This window comes from Diabrotica virgifera, chromosome 10 (assembly GCF_917563875.1).
Source record: "Diabrotica virgifera virgifera chromosome 10, PGI_DIABVI_V3a".
Lineage (NCBI taxonomy): Eukaryota > Metazoa > Arthropoda > Insecta > Coleoptera > Chrysomelidae > Diabrotica > Diabrotica virgifera.
The window spans coordinates 142,307,542-142,333,575 of NC_065452.1; the positions used below are offsets into that span (position 1 = coordinate 142,307,542).

General features: G+C 33.4%; 1 protein-coding gene across 1 annotated transcript in view; it reads right to left on the reverse strand.

The window, feature by feature from the left end:
- The window catches only part of LOC114332771 (syndecan), a 113,573-nt gene extending 87,858 nt beyond the window's left edge, over positions 1-25,715 (reverse strand). Inside the window, exon 1 of the mRNA XM_028282547.2 lies at positions 25,500-25,715. Coding sequence (XP_028138348.1) covers positions 25,500-25,565 — 66 coding nt within the window. The 5' untranslated portion in view covers positions 25,566-25,715. The remainder of the gene's footprint in view (positions 1-25,499) is intronic.
- Between the last annotated feature and the right edge of the window lie 319 nt (positions 25,716-26,034).

Here is a 26,034-nt window from a genome sequence, read left to right on the forward strand (position 1 = left end):
TTTCCCGTCCACATTTCGTTGTTTTGTCATGTCACGTGTCCTACTTAGTTTCACTTCATTTGCGCAATTCTTCCAATTACATCCTCTACCTTCGTCCTGCTACATATGTCCTTATTTTCGTATAATATGTTTTTTCAGAGATACTCGTAACATAGCTCATTCGGGCCCTGGGTTTTTTTTAATCTATAAAGAGTGAGTTTTATGTATGTAACGCCTCAATTATCTCGGAAACGGCTTGGACGATTTTTATAAATTTTGGTATATAAGGGTCTTGTGATACGGCCGATATTATGGTGGTATTTACATTGTTTTAGGATCTTCCGTTTTTCTGAAAATCTAATGAACTTTCTTATTTGAAATGGGACACCCTGTATATTTTTTGCGTTTTGAAGTCCTTAAGAAATGCTGAATATTTTTTATGTAATATTCCCTATACCTAAATGCCATAATTTCTTCGTTATTGCTATATTTAACAAAAAATTTAAAACAAGTTATAAAAATCAATTTTACCGGCCCGATCAGACATTATTTTTGGACCATCATCATCATCATTCTCTTTGCCTTATCCCTATGCGGGGTCGGCTTCCCTAATTGCATTTCTCCACACAATTCTATCTTGGGTCATATCAATGTTAATCCCCTTTACCAACATGTCCTGCCTTTATTTTAGGTTCTTGGACCATTTTAAATAAAAAAGGTCACTTGTAATTTTTCTCCAAAGTCGATCGTTTTTGAATAGTTATAAACAATTTTATACTGAAAAAACGAAAAATGACGGTTATCAAGGCTTAAAATCCCAAGTAAAAAATATTACTTTTGTAACTACAACCTAAATTCAAGTTCAAACCTTATTATACGCATTTGGGCTTACTTCATTTTAAACGATTGTTTTTTAATTGTTAATGCAGCATTATCGCCCGTTCTCTCATAAGCAATTCATTTACATTCTTAAAAAATAATATTTTAGAATAAAACATGCCAAAAATTCTCATGGGGAGCTGATAGAAGAAGTATCGTCATTTTTCGTTGTATCGTCATTAAATTGTTTATAACCCAAAAACGTTCAAACGTACAAAAACGTTCGTTGTTTTCAGAAATAAATTGTTTATAACTTTAGAGAAGAATTTTAAAGAACATTTTTTGGTAAATAAATGTAGCAGTAACTCCGAAATTGCCGCATTTAGGTATAGGAAATATTACATAAAAAATAATCAGTCTTAATATTTTTCATTATCTCATTTTTGCCGTTTTAGTGATTCCATTTTTATCTTTTATTTGGTGTATTTATTTTCGGTCTTTACTACTTATTTAGAGTTTTTAACACTTTCAAACTCTTGTTTTTCTCTATAATATTTTCGATTTGTTCGGTGTTGTAGTCACTGATGTCTTGTCTTATTCTTTTTCTTATCGCCTTATTAAGTTTCTTATATTCTGGTGAATTTCGGTCCATGCAACTTCTGTCCTTAATCGTCTGTTGTGTTTCTGTCTTTAATTTATTATTTTTCATGTTGATTTTTCCTAAAATTGTATTAGTGCTTTGGCGGGCCGCACAAAAAGTTGCAAAGGGCCGCATGCGGCCCGCGGGCCGCAAGTTGCCGACCCCTGCTCTACAGAATCAAAAGCCTTCTCGTAATCCACAAATGCAAGAACCAGTGGTATGTTGTACTCCATGCATGTTTCAATTAATTAATATATTTATGGTATGCAGATGGTCATTGGCGCCATATCCTGCCCTGAAGCCTGCCTTTTTTTTGGGCTAATAGAAATTACAAGTAAAATTTAATAAAAAACTTTGGTCTTGGTAAAAGGTATATTATTTTAAAAAGCCCTATAGGGCTACAAACATCGAACAGAACGTTTTCGCTCTAAAAAGAGCATCATCAGTGTTGCAAGAACATGGTGAGCCAACCAAAAAATACGAAGGTCAAAGCCTTTCAAAAATGGACTAAAAGTCACATCAAAATGCTAACATAGCAAATTCCAAAGGATGGATATAATCCCTAAGGATATGGCCCTAGGATAACATATGACTCCCACACGTTGTAAGTGGGTCAAAGGTAACAAATTAGGTCATTGTGTTACAAGAGCTGACAGGCAACCTGTTGCCTGTCAGCTCTTGTAACACAATGACCTAATTTGTTACCTTTGACCCACTTACAACGTGTGGGAGTCATATGTTATCCTAGGGCCATATCCTTAGGGATTATATCCATCCTTTGGAATTTGCTATGTTAGCATTTTGATGTGACTTTTAGTCCATTTTTGAAAGGCTTTGACCTTCGTATTTTTTGGTTGGCTCACCATGTTCTTGCAACACTGATGATGCTCTTTTTAGAGCGAAAACGTTCTGTTCGATGTTTGTAGCCCTATAGGGCTTTTTAAAATAATATACCTTTTACCAAGACCAAAGTTTTTTATTAAATTTTACTTGTAATTAATGGTATACAGCCAGCTACAGGAAATTCTTCCTAGTGGATTAATAGAAATTAAGTTTAGGTGTTAAGATTTTCATAAAGAGTTTGTTATTGTTGCGAAGAATAAAGGTTTTTATTGAAAATAAACAAATATATGAGACAATCGGATAGTACAGCTCGGTACGGTATAGGTTATTTGCTTGAGTTGCAAATTTAACGAATATAAATAAACTAAGTTATGCGCCCAAAAACGAAAATATGCCTCATGTGGGGTTATAGAACTTACAACGAGGAAAGATTATTGGTATTGTGGAGAAAGTAATGTTCTCAGCTATGTCCGCTTCAGAGCTAGGCGTAATACAGGGCGGTCTCTCCAAAACCTATGCTATGTAACAGAAACTAGGAAAGCTCAAAAATAAAGCAAGGGAAAGTCGCCAAAAGTAATAACGGCTAGCCACGATCGTTTTGTCCAATCAGCTGGAAGACACCCAACCATTTCTCACCTGCACCTCCAAATGCAGCTTTTGGAAGCTACAGGTGTAACTGTTTCAGTTTAAACGATAAGAAGAAGAGTTCGTACCAAGAAGTATACAGCAGGAGACAGTTATGGGTTCCCGAGTTATCCAGGTAGCACAAAATTGATCGCCTAAATTGGTGTCTTCACTACCAAAACTGGAACATTGGGAATTGACAAAATGTGCTATTTTCAGAAAAAGTCAGGATTTGTGTAAAATCAGAAGACCCACAAAATCGTGTACTTAGAGGCCGAGGAAGACAAACAAGAACGAAAACTGTCAGTTCTGTTCACAAATATACAAGGGGAATTGTAATGTTCTGGAGAGGAATTGTGATCCGTAAAAAAACTCCTTTAGTTTTCATCCAATCGACTTTCAAGTGCTCACAGGTATGTTGATAATCTGTAGTTAGGCTCTGGAAAGGTGCAACGGGAGAAAATTTAATTTTCTTGCATGATAATGGACCTCCACATACCATTAGATTGACTAGAGACATCATTGAAGCAGAAGGTATCCCTTGTTTGGAGTGGCCTGCTTGCTCACCCGAGCTTAAACCTAGAGTATTTAAGGGATATGCTTAAAAGAAAAATTTGATCTCGCCGGGATAATCCACAAAACACCGCACGGCTAGTACAAGCTGTTCTTAAAGGATGGAGCAACCTACCACAACAAAATGTTGATAATTTGATTAGGAGCGTGCCCACGCAAATTGAAGCTTGCATAAGGACTAGAGATGATAACACTGACTACCACAAAATACAAAAAAATAAATAAAAACAATTTAAACATTATTCGTTTTACATTGAAATTTTGTATGCTATTGACTTTAAAACAACTACTTTCAATTTGTTTGTTAAATACTTTATTGTTTTATTTAATTGTTATGTATTTGTTATTAATTTGCTTTAAAATAAATATTGTTTGACTTCGTGTGTTCGTTTTTTTAAATTCACACGAAATAATAAGAAATATCAGATGATTCCATATAAGTTTGGGTGTACATACAGTGAGGACGTTTGAGTTGGAATAAATTCATTATCTCGAGGATGGGAGAATTTGAAAAGAAATCCTGAGACAGGTCGTTTTTAAATCTTTTATTATGACTGTTTGGCATATATATCATACTAGTGACGTCAGCCATCTGGGCGTGACGACGTAATCGATGATTTTTTTAAATGAAAGTAGGGGTTGTGTGATAGCTCATTTGAAAGGTAATTTATTTTCTATTTTCTATTCAGTAATATAAACATTAACATAATTATTTATACAGGGTGTACAATAAATTTTTTTTATTAAAATTATTTAAACAAAAAGAAGAATGTAAGCAATTTATTTAATTCAAAATACTACTGTCAGAAAAACAGGTAATAATGTTTATTTCACAAATAAACATTGCTTTTCGCCTAAATTCAATGTTTAAACTGCTAAGAGACAAGTGGGTGGCAGTTTTAACATTTAAGCCAAAAACAATGTTTATTTTTCAAATCAACATTTCTTTCTGTTTTCTGAGAGCACTCAAATGTATTTTGAATATATGAATTACATATATATAAATTATATATATAAATTATTTATTTTTTATATAATTATTTTATATATAAATTATATATAAATATTTGAAATAAATGAATTACATACATTCTTCTTTTTGTCTCAATTAATTTAATGAAAAAAATTGTTTTTGGACACCCTGTATAAATAATTATGTTAACGTTTATATGACTGAATAGAGAATTAAATAACCTTTCAAATAAGCTATCACACAACCCCCACTCTCATTTAAAAAAATCATCGATTACGTCATCACGCCCAGATGGATGACGACACTAGTATGATATAAATGCCAAAAAGTCATAATTTAAAAATAAAAATCGACCGGTCTTAGAATTTTTCTCCCAATTCGCCCCTTCTCGAGATAATTAATTTATTCCAACTCAAACGTCCTCACTGTATGTGTTAAGAGGCTGATGGGTCTATAATTTGATACAGTACCTACCCTTAAAAAGATTGTTTGAAATATTGACAAAGGCAGGCCCAAGTAATGCATACTTCAACGCTATAGCGAACATGTACATACAATGCAAAAAGTGCTGTTAAAATGAGGAATAAAATTTCAGTCGCATTTTCTCTCAAAAAAGGCTTGAGACAAGGATGTTCTTTAACCCCAACCCTATTCAAAATATATGTCGTAGGCAAGTATGAAATGCAGGTATTCTTGCAAAAGCCTAGTCATTTTCGTAATGACTGGGCAGTTTGTATAACGTTTTCATTTTTACAAAATGACTTCACATTTTTAGGCATTTGCAAAACCACCGGCAACGTGAACGTTTTTACAATATAATTCTGTCAAACGGTAATTTTATTTTGAAACAGTGTTGCAATTTAGATTGTTTATAAAATTTATTAAATTTAAATAATTAATGCTATAAAATTATTACATCCAGTGATTCTAAACCTTTATTATATAAGGAACACATTATTATAAAAATATTAATTTAATTAATTAAGGACCTTGATTAAATATTTTGGACTTGAACCAATATTTCACTGAACTTACTGGAAAAGCGATGAGTTCATTGCACTATTTACATAAATGATAAAATAAAATTATAAAACAATAACAAAAATAAACAACATAACCATAACCTAAACTTATATATGATCTGTGGCTAAATTGCAACACTGTTTCAAAATTAAATTATCCTTTTTGGCAGTTTTGCAAATGCCTAAAAGTGTGTGAAGTCATTTCGTAAAAATGAAAACATATAAACTGCATAGTCATTATGAAAATGACTAGGCTTTTGCAAGAATGCCTGCATTTTATACTTGGCTACGACATATACAGTATATTCAGGAAGCATTAAACAACTGGAGAAAATGCACATGGGTGGGAATAGAAGTAGACAACAAAGTTGTTCTTCGCAGACCATCAAGTGATTATGGCAAACTATTAGGAAGACATGGATCCGAAAGTTAACTGAAGAATACGAAAATTGGAGACTCGCCATCCACATTATCAAAACGGAATATCTTAGAATCAAGGACGAAGAAAGACCCACAACTCTCGATCAGAGATCAAAAATGCCAAGAATTTAAATAAAAGCGACAGTGATAGTGAAGGAAGGAACACCGAAATGAGACATTCAGCAGAAAATGCAACAGGGCCTAAATGTGGTACAAACACTTATAGAAAATATCTCTGTCAATTGTTTATGTATTTTAACTTGGAAACTCAAAATTAAAGAACTTTTTATGATCTACAACTTTTATTTGAACTATTTTTCTCTGAAGTGTATAAGAAACGTTTTATAAGCAAAAAACATATTTTTTTATTAAGATTGTTTAAAAAAATAAAGCAAAATCAGTTATACGTCATCACGGTTTTTTTATCAGCTACAGATCCTATTAAGAACCTTCAAATAAGAATAAGATTTTTATGTGTATTCAATGATTTTTTCACAGATAGACTGGTCTAACAGTTCTTTGGATATTCTAACAAAAATGTTATCTACGTTTTCTCTGAAACGAAATGACATTGAAATTTAAAAACTTGAGAGGTTAAGCATCGTTTAAACACAACGATAAGTCACAGCAACTAGTTGTGATGACAAGTTGAAACGCTGTTTAGACGCTGCGATTCAATGCGATACCACCTTCAACCCAACTCCAACTTTGATAAGTTGTGCGATGCACCGTTTACACACAATGATAAGTTGCAACAACTCGATTGACCTTGATAAGTTGTTTGATTTATCGCTGTGTTTAAACGATCCTTTAGTGAGGTTACCTCCTAATAATACTTAGTATTTATTACATGAGAACAGCCTATTGTGTTTGTCTTTTTCTTTTTCTATAGCTTGCATATTTGGCTTTCTACCTGGCTGAAAGGTAAGGCTAAAGGGTCGTTTAAACACAGCGATAAATCAAACAACTTATCAAGGTCAATCGAGTTGTTGCAACTTTTCATTGTGTGTAAACGGTGCATCGCACAACTTATCAAAGTTGGAGTTGGGTTGAAGGTGGTATTGCATTGAATCGCAGCGTCTAAACAGCGTTTCAACTTGTCATCACAACTAGTTGCTGTGACTTATCGTTGTGTTTAAACGACGCTTAATGGTTGCATCGTTTTATTATGTTTTTACCTTATCAGCCGCCTCTCTCAGGCGTCAATCCAGTCTTGTTTACCTTTCATAATCTTAATTTACATTTGAATATTGTAAAACACGTCATGGGTACGCCCTTTTTCTATAATTTTATTAATAGAAATATCTTAATTCATCCTAAATACTATTGTATAATTGCTTTAATCTTTAGCACTAAAATATTATTTATAGATTTAAATGATTTGTTGGAGACGAATGCTACGAATTCCTTGGACCGACCATAGGACAAATAATTCGATTTTAAGAGAGCTAAAAGTTAGCCAACGACTCTCCAATAAAGTCCATCTCCAACAATTAAAATAGTTTGGACATGCTATGAGAGCAAACACAGAAAACATGTCATTATACAAGGAAAGGTGGAAGGCCGAAGATCACGAGGAAGATCCCCAACAAGATGGATCAATCAAATTACAGAAATATGCAAAAGACCTATGCACGAGTTAAAAGAAATGACCAGAGACAGAGATCTTTGGAGACGGACAATACACGACATCACGTCGACCACTACACTCCCTCCGGGGGGTCAGGATTGAAGAGAGAGAGTGCTTTGAGGTTTAGACTTTGGAGGATCATACAGATCATATAATGACCATTTAAGTCAGTAGGAGCTTATTTAGTTTTGTTCTAATTCCTGAAGAAAAATCCCTTTGTGGGATGATTTGCTGTTGGGTAAGTCTTTAGATGAAATGATTAATATATTTTACGATGTCTTATTTTCAATAATCGAGATTCATGTCCCCATCAAAAAAAATTCTGCTAAGAAATATCCTCCGTGGTTTACACCTGAATTACGGGAACTAGTTATACGGAAAAAAATAGCACACCAAGAACACAAGACATTGTTGAATTTAGACAGTTACGAAAAATTTTCGTGTCTTAGATCTCAGTGTAAAGTACTCTCTAAACAATGCTATAGTCAGTATGTGAGTGATGCCCAGTGTTCTATACAGGCTGACAGTAGGTTGTTTTGGAAATTTGCAAATGCCAATAAGGACCAGAATTCTCTAGCTTTTGAAATGTTCCTTGATAATGTTAGATCCAATTCTATGTCTGAATCTGCCAATCTGTTTGCTTCTCATTTTCTATCCGTGTATCGTAAGAATAATATAACTCAACATCAAATACTCGTAACTGATAGTGACCAGAATGTTTCTAATTATTCTGTTAGCATCTCCGAAGTCTATCAACATCTAACTAATCTGAAACCACGGAAAGGTGCAGGTCCTGATGCAGTACCTCCTATCTTATTGAAATACTGTAGTTTTGTATTAGCTCGTCCCTTATATTATATATTCAATGAGTCATTATCATCAGGTCAATTCCCAAGTTACTGGAAATTGAGTTATATAACACCAATTTATAAAAGCGGTAATAAGCATGATATAAAGAACTATCGTCCTATATCTATATTAAGCACCATTCCCAAACTGTTTGAAGCCATATTAACAGAACATCTATCATTAGTATTTAGGCACAAAATAGCGTCTCAACAATATGGATTTTGCAGTGGCAGATCTACAGAAGTCAACCTTCTATATTTTATTAGTTATATAACACAAGCAATGGAGGCAGGTCATCAAGTTGATGCTATTTATACAGACTTATCAAAAGCATTTGACAGAGTTAATCATGAGCTCCTATTAACTAAACTTGAAAATTTTGGTATCACTGGATCGTTACTAAAATGGTTTGCAGATTATATTTCCAATAGAAAACAAATTGTACGTTTTAACAGTATTAAATCCAATGAAATTTCTGTAACTTCTGGCGTACCACAAGGATCCCACTTGGGACCTTTATTGTTTAATCTGTTTATTAATGATATAGTTAAAAGTTTTCACCATGGTGTGGTACTCCTATTTGCTGATGATTTAAAGGTATTTTCTGTAATAAGGTCAAGTGAAGATGCTGAAAAATTACAAGTCGACTTGACTAAACTTCAAAGTTGGTGCATCAATAATGGTATGGAACTGAATACAAGTAAGTGTCATGTCATGCGTTTTTATCGAACTAATAACCCTTTACTATATGATTACAGTATTAATACATCTCTTCTTTCATCACAAACTGTAATCAAAGATCTTGGAATATGGCTAGATACCTCACTAACTTTTCATGAGCACTTTAAAACCATCATTAACAAATCTTTGAGGCTTCTTGGATATATCAAACGAGTTACTTCTGATTTTACGTCCATCCAACCATTAAAGATTCTATATTGTTCGTTGGTTAGATCTCATCTGGAATATTGCTCTTCGGTGTGGTCTCCCTATTATCAGTTGTATAGTGATAAAATTGAGAATGTGCAACATAAATTCCTTAGACATGTTGCGTTTAAACTTGGCCAGTATATGCATTATGACGATATTTTACAGATGCTAAATATTACTACATTAAAAAGCCGTCGATTACATTACGACTTAATTCTATTATTTAAGCTGGTTAACTCACAAATCGACTGCCCAGATATGTTAGCCAAAATTAATTTCGCAGTTCCCAACCGCCAGACAAGACAATTGGTTTCATTTTCTGTACCAATGCATAGAACAAATTATGCTCATTATTCGTTCTTATCTCGAAGCCAAAGAATTGCAAATCAATTTCAGGAACTCGACTTTTCCTACAGCTTAAATAGATTCAAGGCCGTATTGTCAAATATCACTTGACGATAGTTATTATCAGATGTAGGTACCTACTTTTTATGTATAATATTTATATTATTCGTCTGTGTACTTTCATGTTTAATTGTCTTGTAATTATTAGCTTATAAATGTTTTATTTTGTTTTAAACCTTTGACATGTTAATTGTATTTTTTTAAATTATTGTACTTGTTTTAAAATTGTACTTATTTTGTAAAATGGGTTCGCCCGTAAATAAATAAAAAAAAAAATTTGGCTACAGAGTTATTGAATAAAGATCAATGAACTCTTAGTATCGAATTTGTTAAGGCTGCTGATTAGAAAGAGGGGCAGTTTTACATTATATGAGACTAAAATTAAAAGTGAGATTTGTTCCTGGAATAATAACAAACCACATCAAAACATGTACCTACAAACTGATGCAAGGATCTTGAAAATCAGAGTACAAAATAATAAAGTTATATCTTGTCAAACTTAATCCAACATTTTGGGTGGCGGAATTTTGTGCAGGTGAGTGTATTATTTCCTCTTCATTTCCTATTCCTATCCTTCTATATAGTTACTTCTACGTTTTACATTCTTTGAATGCATAATATTGCCTTAGGCGTAGTAAAGTATCCTTAGGCGTAGTTCTAACCTTATATTCTGACAACAAAGAAATTTTTAATGAATGATGCACATACTATTTCAATATGTGTCTTAATTTCTTTGGTTTGGTCTATATTTGACGTTATGCATGTTCTTAAGTATTTATATAAATATAGGTATCCACACTCTCAATTACAGTATTTTCAATATTCAATAGGGAACTTGCATACATTTTTAAATATTAAAATGATATTAAAAAACATAAGGTAACATGATCTTAAAACGCTTGCATGCGAAAAAAAACAAGTATTTTTAAGCCGTGAGCTAATTACGACGCTTTGAAAATGCTATAAAATTCAAATATCTTAGGAGGCTCTTGAACGTCCTTCTTTGGTTCGACGTCACGGGCCACGGTCAACCGGGCCTAGCAGTCGGAAACAACGCGATTAGGGTAGGTATTACGGGTATATTACATTTTAATCGTCTTTAATGGGAACTTCCTAGGTATTATTTATGTTCATCTTATATTATTTATATTGTAATAAGTAGTTCCCCAATCAGCTTAGTTTTAAACTGAAATTGATAAAGTTGAGTGCTACTTTGTAAAGAGTTTAAAACGCATAATATGACGGACGAGGGTTTTTCAAAAGGTCAATCTGACTAACTTACCTACCGTTGATGTCTTCATGGTGACAACTTTTATAAAAAGTAGTGAAAGCTATTCTATTGGAGAAATGCGAGGTGTCAAGGCAAATAAGTAAGAGTTATTAATAAGCATGTTTAAACCGTTTATAACAATAGTTTGGTACCATTATATTATAGTATACAGTTTACCCCGTGGGTTTGATCTACCTACCTCTAATCGAAGGATTTCGTATATCCTGGAAAAGATTACGGTGTAATTTGCATTATAATAAAGATTATATTTTATTGTAATGTTTATTAGTACCTACTGGAGCCTTTCATTATTTTGTTCAGAGCCTTCTGAGAAAATATTATGGTGATTAGCAGACGTACCGATAGAACGTGTACATAGCCAACAAAATCCTTCTTGACAAAGTTAATAATACGCACAGATAAGAAGAATCATTATTGTAATTTTACAAGTTAATATCTTTATCATATTAGCTTATACTTACACCGCATCCCTCGGTAGACCGCAAGCTATAGTAGAAACCCGGCTGTAGACCGCATACTATAGTAGCACCAACACTTTTTAGTTACTCTTACTTTTATTACTAAAAGTTTTGTTTATTTTAAAGTTACTTGTTTCTTCTTTGTTCTTCAACACAAGAAACGACAAAAGTAATTTCATAAAAAAGAACTTTTTGATACATGTCAAGAGAGATAAAATGTTAATATTTTGCCTGTCACAGAAAAAATCATTTTTGCCACAGAGTAAAACAAGATATTTCAACTATATTATTTTTATCTATGGGCAAACTGCATTAAATGCAATACCCCACCGAACGGGCAAACGATAAGAGTGGCCTGTGACGTCAGACCCCAGCTCTCGCTTTTGAAGTTGTTTGAAACGGAAATTTTAGGCGCGGAACTTTGACCATATTTGTTGTACGTACACTATTCATTGTTAAGACGTAATATTTTGAATATAACATTTTAAATCATAAATTAACAATTTTATGCAAAAAAATTTTTTAGTGCAAGTTCCCTATTGGATGTTCGCATCTGCTGATTTAGTCATGATCATGCATTTAGTTTTCTTCAAATTCATCTTCAGTCAGTAGATATTCATGACAGCATTAATTAAAGCGTTGCATTAAGATCTCAAAATCATTGTTGTTATCCGTATGTATCATCTACAAAACACAGTTATTCAAATCTTCTTCATTGACCATACCTTCTATTGAATCTGAGAGCGCTTCTTTAAATACTGCACATTAACTGTACACATTAAAGAGAAGTGGGGAGAGCACGCAACCCTGGCGGACTCCTATCTGTATTTTGATATCTCATTTGTTCTGGTTGCCAAATCTTACTTTGACAGTTTGATTCCAATACAGATTAGATATAATTTTCATATCACGACTGTCAATATTTTTGCTTTTTAATATATCTACAAGCTTTTTATGTTGAACCTTATCAAACGCCTTTCCAAAGTCTACAAAAGATAAGTAAATGTCCTGATTCATGTCCATGCATCTCTGGGCCAGTACATTTAAAGCATCTCTTTAGGTTTATGTAAAAGCCAGAATGTGTCCGGAAAATGGTTCTAAATGGACTGTTATGGGTCACAGATGATAACGAATTTGCAAGCCATCTGGTAGAGACCTAGTGAATATACCACACTTTGTTTAAAAACGAAGTAAATTAATATTCTTATATTTTCTTGAAACTATTAATAAAGGTTGTGGATAACAAAGGTTATCAGTATTTTGCAAAAATAGAGTGAAATAAGAAATTATATGAACATAGCTGAGTAATGTGTACTGAAAATAACCTCCATTTAATTGAATAAAATATTAAGGCGCCGATTATTCAATAAAACTTTGATGATTTTATTTTGGATTCAAAACAAACACTTGTCCAGTAATAACGAGATTTAAATAAACAAACAACGTTAAACAGATAAAAAAATAAACTCAAAAATTATTTTAAATAGTGAATTTGTCTCAACTGTGAACTACTTTAGATTCTATCAAAAATGTTTCTATACATACTAATTCAAAAGTTAAACAAGATAAAATTGTGCATATTATGTAACAAAATGTAACATACAGTGGAACCCCGATAAGTCGGCCCCCGATAACCCGGAAGTCCGACTAACCCGGACCGATTTTCATCAGATAAACATTTTGATTTTCAGTACATATTTTGTATTTTGACAATGACACCCGTTCTGGGCGTCGAAATGTTAATAAAATTATTTTTTTAAATTTAATTGTGGCTTATTTCCCATCAAATAGTTAATTATCAGATAAACATTTCAACAATAAAAATGTATGTATGTAATATAATATTTGAGAGATAATGTGTATTTGTGTAATTTGAACTATACGATAGTAAAAATGATTCATGGCACAAGCCGGCAGAAACAACAGGCACCTGTCTGTAGTATTCCTTTATTTTTTATTTCAAACTGTGTTAGCATTGTTTAAGAAAGACTATTTAAAAAATTCTTTTTTAATCCATGGTCCTAGTTTTCACTGTTCTTAATACATAATAACAAAACATCGTGCCGATTGTGACTGTATGAATATGTACATTATTGTATTGTTCGCTTCCGTTTGCTTAGGTTTGTTTTTGCGTGTTTCTAGTAATTTAGATGTGTAGGTACTGTGCATATTTATATATATTTCATGTTATTTCGATTCTAACGAAGTATAGCTGTAAGTATACCGTACTTTATTAATTTTTACCATATTCTCCGGCTAACCCGGATTTTCCATAACCCGGATCGGCCGCGGTCCCGATTAATCCGAGTTATCGAGGTTCCACTGTATTTAAGAATAAAAGAAACAAGATAAAAATGATATAAACAACCTAAGCAACAACTATAAGCTAAGCAAGTGTGTCCACACTTTGAGGAAATACCAAAGCAGCATAGCAAGACAAGCACTTGAATACCAACCAGAGGGGAAAAGAAAGAGGGGCAGACCAGACAACAGCTGGAAAAGAACAACAACGAGAGAACACGAAAAAATTTGACTAAGATGGGGCGAACTCAAAAAGAGAGCAAAAGATAGAAGAGAGTGGAGGGAATTAGTTCACAATTTATCCAGAGAATAAAAATAAAAGAAGATGCGCTGTCCCAGCCAGACAGCAATCTTACACTTTTGGCCAAGAAACGCATATGCACCCAATACTCCACAAGGAAGGATGCAACGAGAGAGAGAGAGAGAGAGAGAGAGAGAGAGAGAGAGAGAGAGAGAGAGAGAGAGAGAGAGGAGAGAGAGGAGAGAGAGAGAGAGGAGAGAGAGAGAGAGAGAGAGAGAGAGGAGAGAGAGAGAGAGAGAGAGAGAGAGAGAGAGAGAGAGAGAGAGAGAGAGAAGAGAGAAAGAGAGAAAGAGAGAAAGAGAGAAAGAGAGAAAGAGAGAAAGAGAGAAAGAGGAGAAAGAGATAAAGAGAGAAAGAGAGAAGAGAAGAGAGAAAGAGAGAGAAAGAGAGAGGAAAGAGAGAAAGAGAGAGAGAGAGAGAGAGAGAGAGAGAGAGAAAGAGAAAGAGAAAGAGAAAGAGAAAGAGAGAGAGAAAGAGAGAGAAAGAGAGAGAGAAAAGCAAGTGTGTGGACAAGTAAAAAAGACTCAACAAAACAAACAGACAGCATGGTGGGCCGAAGAAATAAAAAAGCAAGTAAATTCGTATAGTTCAGTTATAAGCGAAATTAAGTGTTGCGGTAGACCTACTTCTTTTAGTATCTGCCATTAGTGTTGCCATTTGACCCTGTCAAACGCTTTACGATAATCTATAAAACAAAGGTATAGTGGGATATTGAATTCCCTTGATTTTGTATTTGTTGTCTTATTTACAGGTGTTCTCAAGTATCTTTACCTTTGGTAAATCCAGTTTGCTCTTGAGGAATTTCCCTTTGTACAAAAGTTTTCAGTTCCTCATGAGAAGTTTTATAGTTCTTGCATTTAAGGAAGCTGCTTTTTTATGTATTATCGTTATTGTAGATTTTTCCAGTCATCAGGCCATTGCTTGGAATGCCATATTTTATTGCAGAGCAGAATATTTGAATATTTCTGTTTAATATTCTGTGTACCCAAAAGATTTTCAATATTTTTTCAGTTATTCAGAATTATTTATTTAAAATTTAAATTCATATGACGATTTTGAATAATACTAGAACTACTGAATAATTCATTTGGAGTGGTCATTGTTAATTTTTTTCCTATATACAATTTACTTACTCAACTAAAAACTGTTTATGCTAGTATGCAGAAAGTCCAACAGCTGACCTGTCTGTAATTCTAGAGACACTGTAAAATGTAACAAACTCTTTCAATGTCCATTGTTGGACTAATGATTTTTTTGGATATAATTAACCTAAACAAAAAATGTTTTATGTTACATTGACGAACGTGAATAAGCTGGCCTGACTGGGAAATAAAGAGACAATACAGAGTGTGACAAACTCTTTCAAGATGTCCATTCTAAACTTGTAACGATGATCATCACCATCAATGGCGTTACAACTCTTCATGAGTTTTTGTCGCATTTACTATTGCCTTCCATTTTTGTAGGTTCTGTGCCATTGCTTTCCATTGTCTCCAGACTCTCTCTGACTGCCTCATTTCACCTTTTTCTAGACTGTCCTATAGATATTCCCCACCTGGTCTTTCCCAAAACACATTGGGTCGTTACTGTCTCTTACATGTGATACACAGTAACAATGATAATCAGCAAAAACCCTAATGTAAGCTACCATTTCTTTACAAATGATAAACCACTAGAAAGAATCCAAAACTTCACAAATCTACTGTAGAACTTAAATGAGGTTTAGGATCACTCTAGAGAAATTCGTAATCACTCTCTAGAACTGAGAAAGCCAGAAGTGTGTTTTATAGCATAAAAGGTGTTCTTTGCAATCTGGGCCATAATACAATGGTTAGAATTCAAGTATGTATTTATTTGTTATATATTCTCAACTCTTCTATATGGAGTGGAAGCATGGACTTACAGAAACAAGCAGTAAGAAAATAACAGCATTCGAAATGAATACCTAAGGATAATGTGTACCTCATGATGCATTGAATTACCAGTGAAAAGTTTTACACAGAATAGGTTAAGACCAAAAGCTGATCTGCACAGTAAAATATAGACAACTACCATATTTTGGTCAAGTGATGAGAAACAATAAATAGCACATTCTACAAGTTATGATGCAGGGTAAATTAAAAGAAAGCAAAGGTCCAGGTAGACAATGAATCTCTTGGCTGAATGATTGCTAACATCTAATGAGGATTTGACCCAGGAAAATCAAGAAGATTGTTAACCTAATATTTTCCTTAGATACAATTACCTTAGAAAACAAAAGATGGCTTATGGTAAATTGCAGAACACGTAACAGCTGATTTATCTGGGAATTACAGAGATAATGGCAATATGCTTCACAACATCCTAATCTCAACCTACCTTCTTTGCAATATTGCATTAGGAAGGAGACAGTAAATAGAGCCTCAGCCTGCACCAGACACAAAAAAAACGAGACAACTTGGTCAAGTACCTAAAGATCCTGGAAAAATGTCATAAGTAGCATAGAATCAATCCACATCTTGGTAGTTAACACGATGATGGACAGTGCGTCCGATGTATAAGCAAGTGTTGTGACACTATAATATGTATGTATCTTGCAAAGTAGAATAGGGAAAAATGCAACCTCTATAGACGTTGTGTCACATTACATCAATGGAAATTAGACGTCTATAGACGTTCTGTCCGTCAACGTGTTAATCAAAGATAGAAGGAAGGATGGGAGTGATAGTAACAGAACCAAATTGTATACTCTAAAAATCTCTTGATATCATCAGTGTCTACTGCCTAGAAATGATACAGAGGAGATATATAGTAGGGCATATGTCATTCTTTCAGGCAGCCAACAGAGTTTAAAAGGTCTGAAGTTTTTTTAGTGTCCTCCTCCTCTGAGTAGAAAGCTGGCGTCTTACATAAGATGGCATACAACGATTAAGAGGCATTTGAAATGTGGTGCTACCAACATTATGTTAAGGGTCTCATATACATCACATAACTAACATAACTATTCTCCATAGGTCAGATGCTAAAAAAAGGCAAAGAAACTATTAACACTGTAAAGAACAGAAAATTTGCATACTGCAGCCACATTATGCATCATGGTAAATACCAACTCTACAGTTTATTCTACTAGGCAAGATAGGCCCTGGACATAGATGTATGTCCTGGCTGGCCAATCTTAGGAAGTGGACTGGTCTAATGTTAACTGATCTCATTCGAGCTCTGTGAATAGAATAAGATGGGCCAATGTGGTCACCAACATCACTAGAAAATAGGCATCTTTAGAAGAAGTTTTTTTTACTTTTGAGTCAAACTGGTTTGGGACTGTAAAAAAATCTATTAAGAAATTGAATTCTTTTGTGGACTAACCAAAAGACAAGCAACTTAAGGTCAAGGTACAAAGATGCTAAATAGACTGTATGACCTTTCTACAATCTACAACTTAGATAAATTATAAATTTACTTTTCTTTTTGTTTTGCGCAGAACCTATTTTCATTATGTTTGTTATTTTTCCATTAATTTAAACTGTTTTGGTATTATTGTATATAAAATTTGGTTACTATGTACTTGCATATTTATAGATTGTGAAATTTGTTTTAAAAATTAGATCAATGGTGCCGCCTCACTATCAAAGGCAGTGAAAACAACAAACATAGATAATTAATGTGAAATCCCAAATTAACTGACAATATTTAATCAATATGGACTGAGATTAAGGGTAACAAACAAAAATATGTAAATATTGAATAATAATTATACCAGTATAAAAGTATCGTTAGAATCAATCTTTCAATAAAACATTGTTGCTCGGATTCTCTATGCTTCTTCAGTTGTATATGTATTATCTATTTACTGGAAAGATGTAACAACATGAATAGAGCACTTGAAATTAACATACTATTCCATTCTTTTTACTGATCCTTAATGTTTTCCTTAAATTCTTCTTAACCCTTAAGATTCGTTTGTATTTAGTCCTATTTTTGAGAATGATATACATATAATATTTTGTGTTTTTTTAACAAAGTGTATTTCAACTGTCAATTAAAAACATCAGTAAGGATCACTGATGGAAGGATTAAATCCCTTCATAATTCCTGTCATTTGACATATTCTACATGTTCCACTCATTAAAACGCCCATTTGGTGATAAATAGCAGTCTGATTTTTGCATGAGAGTTTAACCTCTGTTCGGAGAGTTTAAGTCTGTTCTATCGGACAAAATACATGTGCCGTTTTCATGGTCTGACTGTTCCAAATTTTTAACCTGTTCCACAATTAAAACTTCCCCTGTTCCAGTGTTCCCATATATCAAAGTTTGTTTGACTAGACACCCTTAAGCTAATTAACAAATTTTCAGCTTGCTATTAATCAACCTTTTTTTCATACGCGGGATCCAGACCTATTATAAAAATGGATTCACTATATGCATTGAATAGTAATCGAGACAGAATACATCCCTACCTAACTCTTCTCCTGATTTCAACTTCTGAACTGTGTTCGTTATCTATTACAATTTGTGCTCTTTGATTCCGGTAAAGGTTTGTTATTATTCTTAAGTCGCTTTTGTCTATGTTTTTGGGTTTAGAATTCGTACTAATTTTTCATGTCCGTATGTCATTTGTACTACAGTAGAACCTCGATTATCCGTCTCTCCATTAACCGTCACCTCTGTTAACTGTCAGGGTCCGTACATAAGCTGTATTGACTATATATGCAAAAAAAGCGATTCTCATTTTGGACAATGCATCTGCCCATCCTGCCGGTAGGCTACGAAGTGACGATGGAAATATCACGTGCTATTTTCTGCCTTCGAATACAACATCATTGATACAACCAATGGATCAATCGTTCATTGAAACTTTTATTCAAAACCTCGTTACGGAAGAGGGATCAAGAATACTGGAAAGTATACAAGTTAAAACACATAGTCGACAATGCTGCGGATGCTTTGGCTGATGTTTCGGAAGTAATGCTGAAAAGAGCGTGAAATAAATTATGGCCTGAATGAACTGAAGATCAAAATGCTTCCATAACAGAAGAACGTGGTGCGGTAACAAATGAAGTTATGGCTGAATCAACTATTTTGTTTTGTGATGAGGACGCAAACGGCTATAGATTGCTGACAGATGATGAAATCATTGAAATGGCAACAGAGGTGGACGAAACAGATTCAGAAGCTGACACAGACTTGGAATTTGACGGTGGCGATGTCAATGATGCTATTGCAAGCGACAAAGATTTGTGTAAAAAAGCTAGAGAAGCTGCATCGCACATGTAATAGTTCATAGAGTGGTATTCTCAACAAGAAGAAGCCAATAAAGTAGATTGCATAAGCTTACGCCGATAAGAAATTCAGCCGTTGCAAAATATGAAGCAACAGTAAAACAAAGACGTCAGAACATTTTAAACAAAATTGATTCGATTGTTGGAACAAAAATCCCTCTTATATTGTCAAACAAAACATACATGTATAATTTGAAGAGAATTTTACTGTGAATTTTTAATTTTTTGTAATGTTCTGGTAACCGTCTTTTCGATTATTCGTCATACCCTTTGTCCAGTGCCCTGACGGATAATCGAAGTTCCACTGTAATTGTCATCCATATTCATAGATAAGGTGGTAAAATCACGGTACATTAGGATTTTGGTTCACAGTTAGTTAAGTTCATTTATAAAACTATTCTTGACTAGGATGTAGCACATCCTTTAGTTATGATATACTACAGCAGAAAATCTCTTGAGGTATATGAAATAAAAGATGTTCCTGATCTATAAAACCAGACAGGTACATTCACCTGTGAAAGTATGAAAGTACCATAACAAAAGTGAATAAAATTATGACAAGTGGAAAAAAAAATAAGTAAAACATATTATAACATGAAAATAACAGCAATAGAAAAGGAGGTTGAAAAATTTCGAACCACATGAGAAAGAAAAGTAAAAATAATATTTATTATGAAATTACCAAGAACAAAGCAAGAACATAATATTCCTACTAGAAAATAAGTACAAAATACTAACTATAAATATGAGTTAACGACATAATATGGGTCCATCGATAGATCTAAAACTGCTCATGTTATTGGATCAGGGGTCTTTGGGCAAACATCTAATTATAAGGAATCTTATAGCGTAGGTCAACATAAAACTGTGTTCCGTGCTGAAGTTATTGCTTTGGTGGCCTGCATTGATGAAATTATAGAGGGAAACCCAAAAGCAAAGAGAATCAACATTTATACAGATAGCCAAGCAGCTATTCTGGCCGTAAAGAACCCACTCACACTTCAGAAGTGGCTGAGAAGAAATCATCAAAAGAAATGGAAATAGGGCAGGTCCAGACTAAGAAAATACTCAAGAATGTTGATAAAAAAAAACTTTTAAAACAATTTGATGAACCTCAATAAACCAGTGATTAAAACAGTCACCAAAATAGTAAGAGGACATTACAGTTTAAGAAAACACCAATACAAACTAGGTAAGGTGAATGAAACATGGCACATAAAATACAAAATTGAAGAAGAGACTGAATTTATTGAACCAGAAGACATCCTAAAACTACCCATAAGGAAACGGTTCACCTTTATTGAAGCCACAGGATATATGAGTTTATTGAAAAAACAAAGTATTGTACAAAGGCCTAACCTAACGACCAAGTGCCGGAGGTTAACCCTTTCGCTGTGGATGACTTGAAAAACATCGTTCACTTGAGGCTGATGATATACTTACTAAAGTAAGTTATGTGCCCTTGAAAAAGCAAATGATGTCTTTCAACATCATCAGAAGCGAAAGGGTTAATAAGTCTCACCTGAACTGAGAAGAAGAGATACTTCATGTATTAAAGAATACAAAAAATAATGAAGCCCCAAACCAAATAAAAAGAACAATATAAGTTTTAAGAACCTACAATACTTAAGGAAAATAATCATCAAATTTAGTGTGTTTTCTGAATAGGTGATATTTTTATATATGCTATACCAGGGGTCACCAATTAGCAGACAGCGGTCTGCATGCGGACCAGGCTAGTTATGTGCGGACCGCAAATAAATTCAGAATAATATAGTGTTTTGCAATTATGAAAATGTTTGGCCATGAAAAAATTGTGTCCCACATTTGGCTCAATTTATGTGCTTTTGTATTTGGCTCAACTCCCTAATGAGAATCAGTTGCACTAAACTCATTCCAAACTTCAGACAGGATACGAATGACAAAATATGATACTACAGGATGGACAAAATACGAAAATAAGGATATGCATTTTCGAGGCTTGAAAACTCATGTGTAAATTATTAGTGTTCAGGTTGACAAGTGCCTAAATTAAAGCTTATACATCCAATTTTAAGATTCTAGCGAGTAATCGGGGCTTATTTAAATAAAGACTGTTGTTTTATAATTGTTAATCGTCACGCGTCCCACTTTATGGTGCGTCTCTATTGCATGTATACCTACATATTATACGTACTTCTGAGAATAATTCCCAACAAATACTTGACATTTTATTAAAATTTTATAATATGTTATTGAGTTTTTTTAAAATAATTAATTTATTGATTCAATTAATTATTGCCAATGTGCTAATTAAATACGCCAATCATGTAATGCGATACGTAGCATATACTGTGATGCACTGCCGTGACAGCTTAAGGGTCGAGTGGACGCGCATAATTAACAATTAAAAACAACTTGAATGTTTAAACTTCAATTTAGGCACTTTAGGCGCAAAAACAATAGATTTTCATAAGAATACAAGTCAGATTCGTATTATGTATCCCTATTACCCTAATATTGAAGGGAACAAATTGAAAACTCTAAAATCAAGTTATATATCTGGATCTCGGAGATAAACTACACTATGTCGACATGGGGTGGAATGCATAAAACGTAGTACCTGCTAATGCTTCAAGGATGTACTACATTTTTGAAGATTTTACTACACTTACAAAGCATTACTACACTTACAAATGCTTTGTAAGTATTTTGCTACACTTACAAAGCATTTAATGCTTTGTAGGTGTAGAAAATCTTCAAAAATGTAGTACATACTTGAAGCATTAGCAGGTCCTAAACTGGCACAAAATTCCGCCACCCAAAATTTTTGATTAAGTTTGACAAGCTATAATTTTATTATTTGTACTCCGATTTTCAAGATTCTTGCATCAGTTTGTAGGTATATGTATTGATGTTGTTTGTTATTATTACGGTAAAAAAAACTTTTTGCTTAGATAGTATTATACAGGGGTGAATGGAAGCGTTGTTTTTTCTCCTAACTTTAAAAAATTCTGTGGAAAAATTGGAGAGCTGATTTTGTTTCATACTCCTTTTGTATTATCCTGGAGGTATCACTAAGGTCTTGTTTTTGGAATTATCCGAATATCTCTTTTCTTGTAAGAGCTTTAAAAAACACTGCTTTGAAGGTTAATTTAATTAAAACTATCAAAGGCACTAAAATTAACAAAACAAAATTAACAACAAAACAATTCACTAGCGGGTATGTCCACCTCTTGCATCAACGACTGCTCGCAATCTGTTTAGCATCGAATAAAGATGTGTTATCCTTGCCTGGGGAATAGCCCAATATTCCTCTACCAGGGCCATAACTGTACCAAATTTGCTGGAGGCCTAGGCTGCCGTGCTAAGCCCAAAGGCGGTAACTGATTTTTTATCGAAAATGAGATTGTTGTATTTCTACGTAGATTATAGGTATTTAGAATATTTTTACCAAGTCCTTAGAGTTGTAGAACTATTATAATGGGTATCTAGAATATATTTACAAAGTCTTTGGAGTTGTAGAAGCATTATAATATAATGAAACCTACCTAGAAATACAAAAATGTCATTTTCGATAAAAAATCAGTTACCGCCTTTGGGCTTAGCACGGCAGTAGGATGACGATGAATAGTTTTTTTTAATTCATCCCATAAATTCTCAATAGGATTGAGATTTGGGCTGCATGAGGGCCATTCTAATCTGATCAATCCAACCTCTATTTTATGAGTCAATAAGTGTTTTTATTTACAAAAAATGGTACAGCTCTTACAAAAAAAGAGATATTTGTATAATTCAAAAAACAAAATTTTAGTGATGCCTTCAGTATAATATGACAGGACTATGAAACAAAAACAGCTCTTACATTTTTCCACAGAATTTTTTAAAGATAGGAGAAAATACAACAGGAATAATACCAAACGATATCAATACATGTACCTACAAACTGCTGCAAAAATCTTGAAAATCAGAGCACAAATAATAAAGTTATAAATTGTCAAACTTAATCAAAAATTTTGGGTGGCGGAATTTTGTGCCGGTGAGTGTATATTATCACTAAAATATGGTTATCTTATCTTTCAATTTTAACAATTATGGGATATATCAGATTTTTATAACATTCTAGGTGCTCTAAATTTTGTTGCAAACACACCCTAGACAGGCGCGGATCCAAGGGGGGTCAATGGGGGCAATTGCCCCCTCCTTGAGACCTCGCTTGGTGTTGTTTTTAAGAAAGATATTACGATTGAACATAAATAGTAAATTTTGTGTCCTGTTGATAACTGAAAAACTAAAACAAATATGGCAGAATTTCTTGGAATCGAAAATTATTAAAAGTCTTTGGAACATAATAAATAAAAAAGTCCCAAAATAAATCTGTTTATTGCCATCTATTCAATTCAATGCCAGAGACCAGATAAAAATAGTAATTGCCCATGCTATGTTATGGTAATTTGATCATTTAATAAAACCCCCCGAATAAGAGCCGCTTTTAGAAGGATGTCCAAAGTATTATGTAACAGAGACCTAAAATTGGCATTAAGGATCCGACTACTTCGCTACTACGTGTTCTCGGTCTTACTGTATGGTGTCGAGTTTTGGACTGTGAATAAAATCGATCTAAATCACCTTGAGGCTCTCGAAATGTGGTGCAATAGAAGAATTTTAAGAGTTTATTGGATGGAGAAGATTCGAAACTTCACAATAATACTAGAATGTCTCAGCAAGACTTCTGCGACTATAAAAAGCATCAAGAACAGACAGCTGGATTATTTCTGACATTTAATGAGAGGTCCCAAATATAGGTTGCTAGAAAATATTATTCAAGTGAAAATAGTAGGCAAACGCAGTCCAGGCCGAAGAGGAACTTCATGGTTTATTTAGGGTGGCAATAAATATAATTAAGATACCTATGATGGTAACCAACATTCTGAAAGGACATTGTATATGAAGAATAAGAAAGTAACAGCCCATCCCGAAAAAGAATGCTGCGTACGCCAGTCCTAAGAAAATTTTTATTTCATTGCCCCCACCTTGCAAGGTTGCTGGATCCGCCGTTGACCCTAGACATAGTGGCTCGGACATAGTATAGTTTACCTTCAAAGTCCAGATATATGTAATCAAAAGCCATAGATAATATTAATGCATTTAATGTACAAAATCTACAAAAACATCCACAATGCATAAAATGTACAAATACATCCATAATGCATGATGTAAACTAGAAGAAATGCAGAATGAACTTTGATCTTATGTAAAAGGTACTGACAGAATAATATCAAAGCAGGCCAATACTGCCTGGGCCATGTGATACCCATGGAAAATATTGATAAAAGGGCCTAAAGAATGTGAGATAATAGAAAAAATTGATGAACATGTTGAAAAATACCACAGATTAAAAATGTAGAACTTTCAAGGGAATAACATAGTGAAATGCTATTACTGAAACATATAAAATCCATAATGCTAGCAAAGAAGACAAAACAGAAAAATACATTTTGAGCAATTTGACTAAAATTTTAATCAATATTTGTTAGGATATATCCAATAAATGAATAATACAACAGATAGACTTGCTTACATTATTATTCATATAAACAATTCATAGAAGTTTAAAAATAGGAAGCACACACCTGACTCATGTTATGTCTTTAAAAGATTGCTATATCCTCTAATGTATATCTTTCCTATAAATGATGTTTTTTAATGTATTTGTTAGAAAAAAAACCAAGAATGAGCATATTTCTCCATAAATAAAATATAACAATCAATTATGTACAACGAAAACATCTACAAAGGTTCTATCTGCAGATTATCTTACAATGTCTATTACAAAATATCTTTTGTGACATACATTCAAGTGCATCTGACACTTTTGAACCTTGTGTTTACATTATTAATAAAAAAACTTAAATAGATAAAAAAGAAAGCGCGAAAATGTGTTATGTTTATGATATCTCGCGTAAAACGTTTGATTATGTCTTACAATACAGGAAAATATAAATAATGAGGTATTATCTGTAACTAAGTATGTATCTTCAATTGAAAAATATGTAGGAGGTATATCCTTTTTTTTCATGTTATGTATAATTACCTAATGTTTAATCTAAGTAACAACGTTTCGTGTTGCTAATAGTTCGAAAAGGTTAAACATCATAAAAATTTTCACAAATGAAGTGAGTAGGTACATGTTCTCCCTTACCTGTGCTGTTGATGCAAATCCAATAAGGACTGCTAAAAATAATAACCTCTGTATCCTAAAATACATCACTAATAGTCTACAGTCTTTAAATTTGTATTTGCTATAACTTAAATAATAATAACAATAATAATATGGCACGACAAAAAACACAACCCACTACAACATGAGTATACTGATCAATCAACATTCGACAATCCAATCGCAATCGCCTATGACACTTACCGCCCCCTATAAACTTCCTTCTGTACTTGAATCTTGTTAGTAGAGGTGTTACTATGACAAACAAACGGAATACGTAACTGTTATAACTAATCTGTGACCCGTTTTATTTTGTAAATTTGTAACAATAAACGTTTAATTCAAAATCATACGCACATTAATCTTCTTCTTTAAGTGCCATCTCCGCGACGAATTTCGGCAATCATCATAGCTATTCGGATTTTAGAGCCGGCTGCTCTGAAAAGTTCATTTGCTGTACATCCGTACCATTCTCTCAGGTTGCGCAGCCACGATATTCTGCGCCTTCTTATGCTTC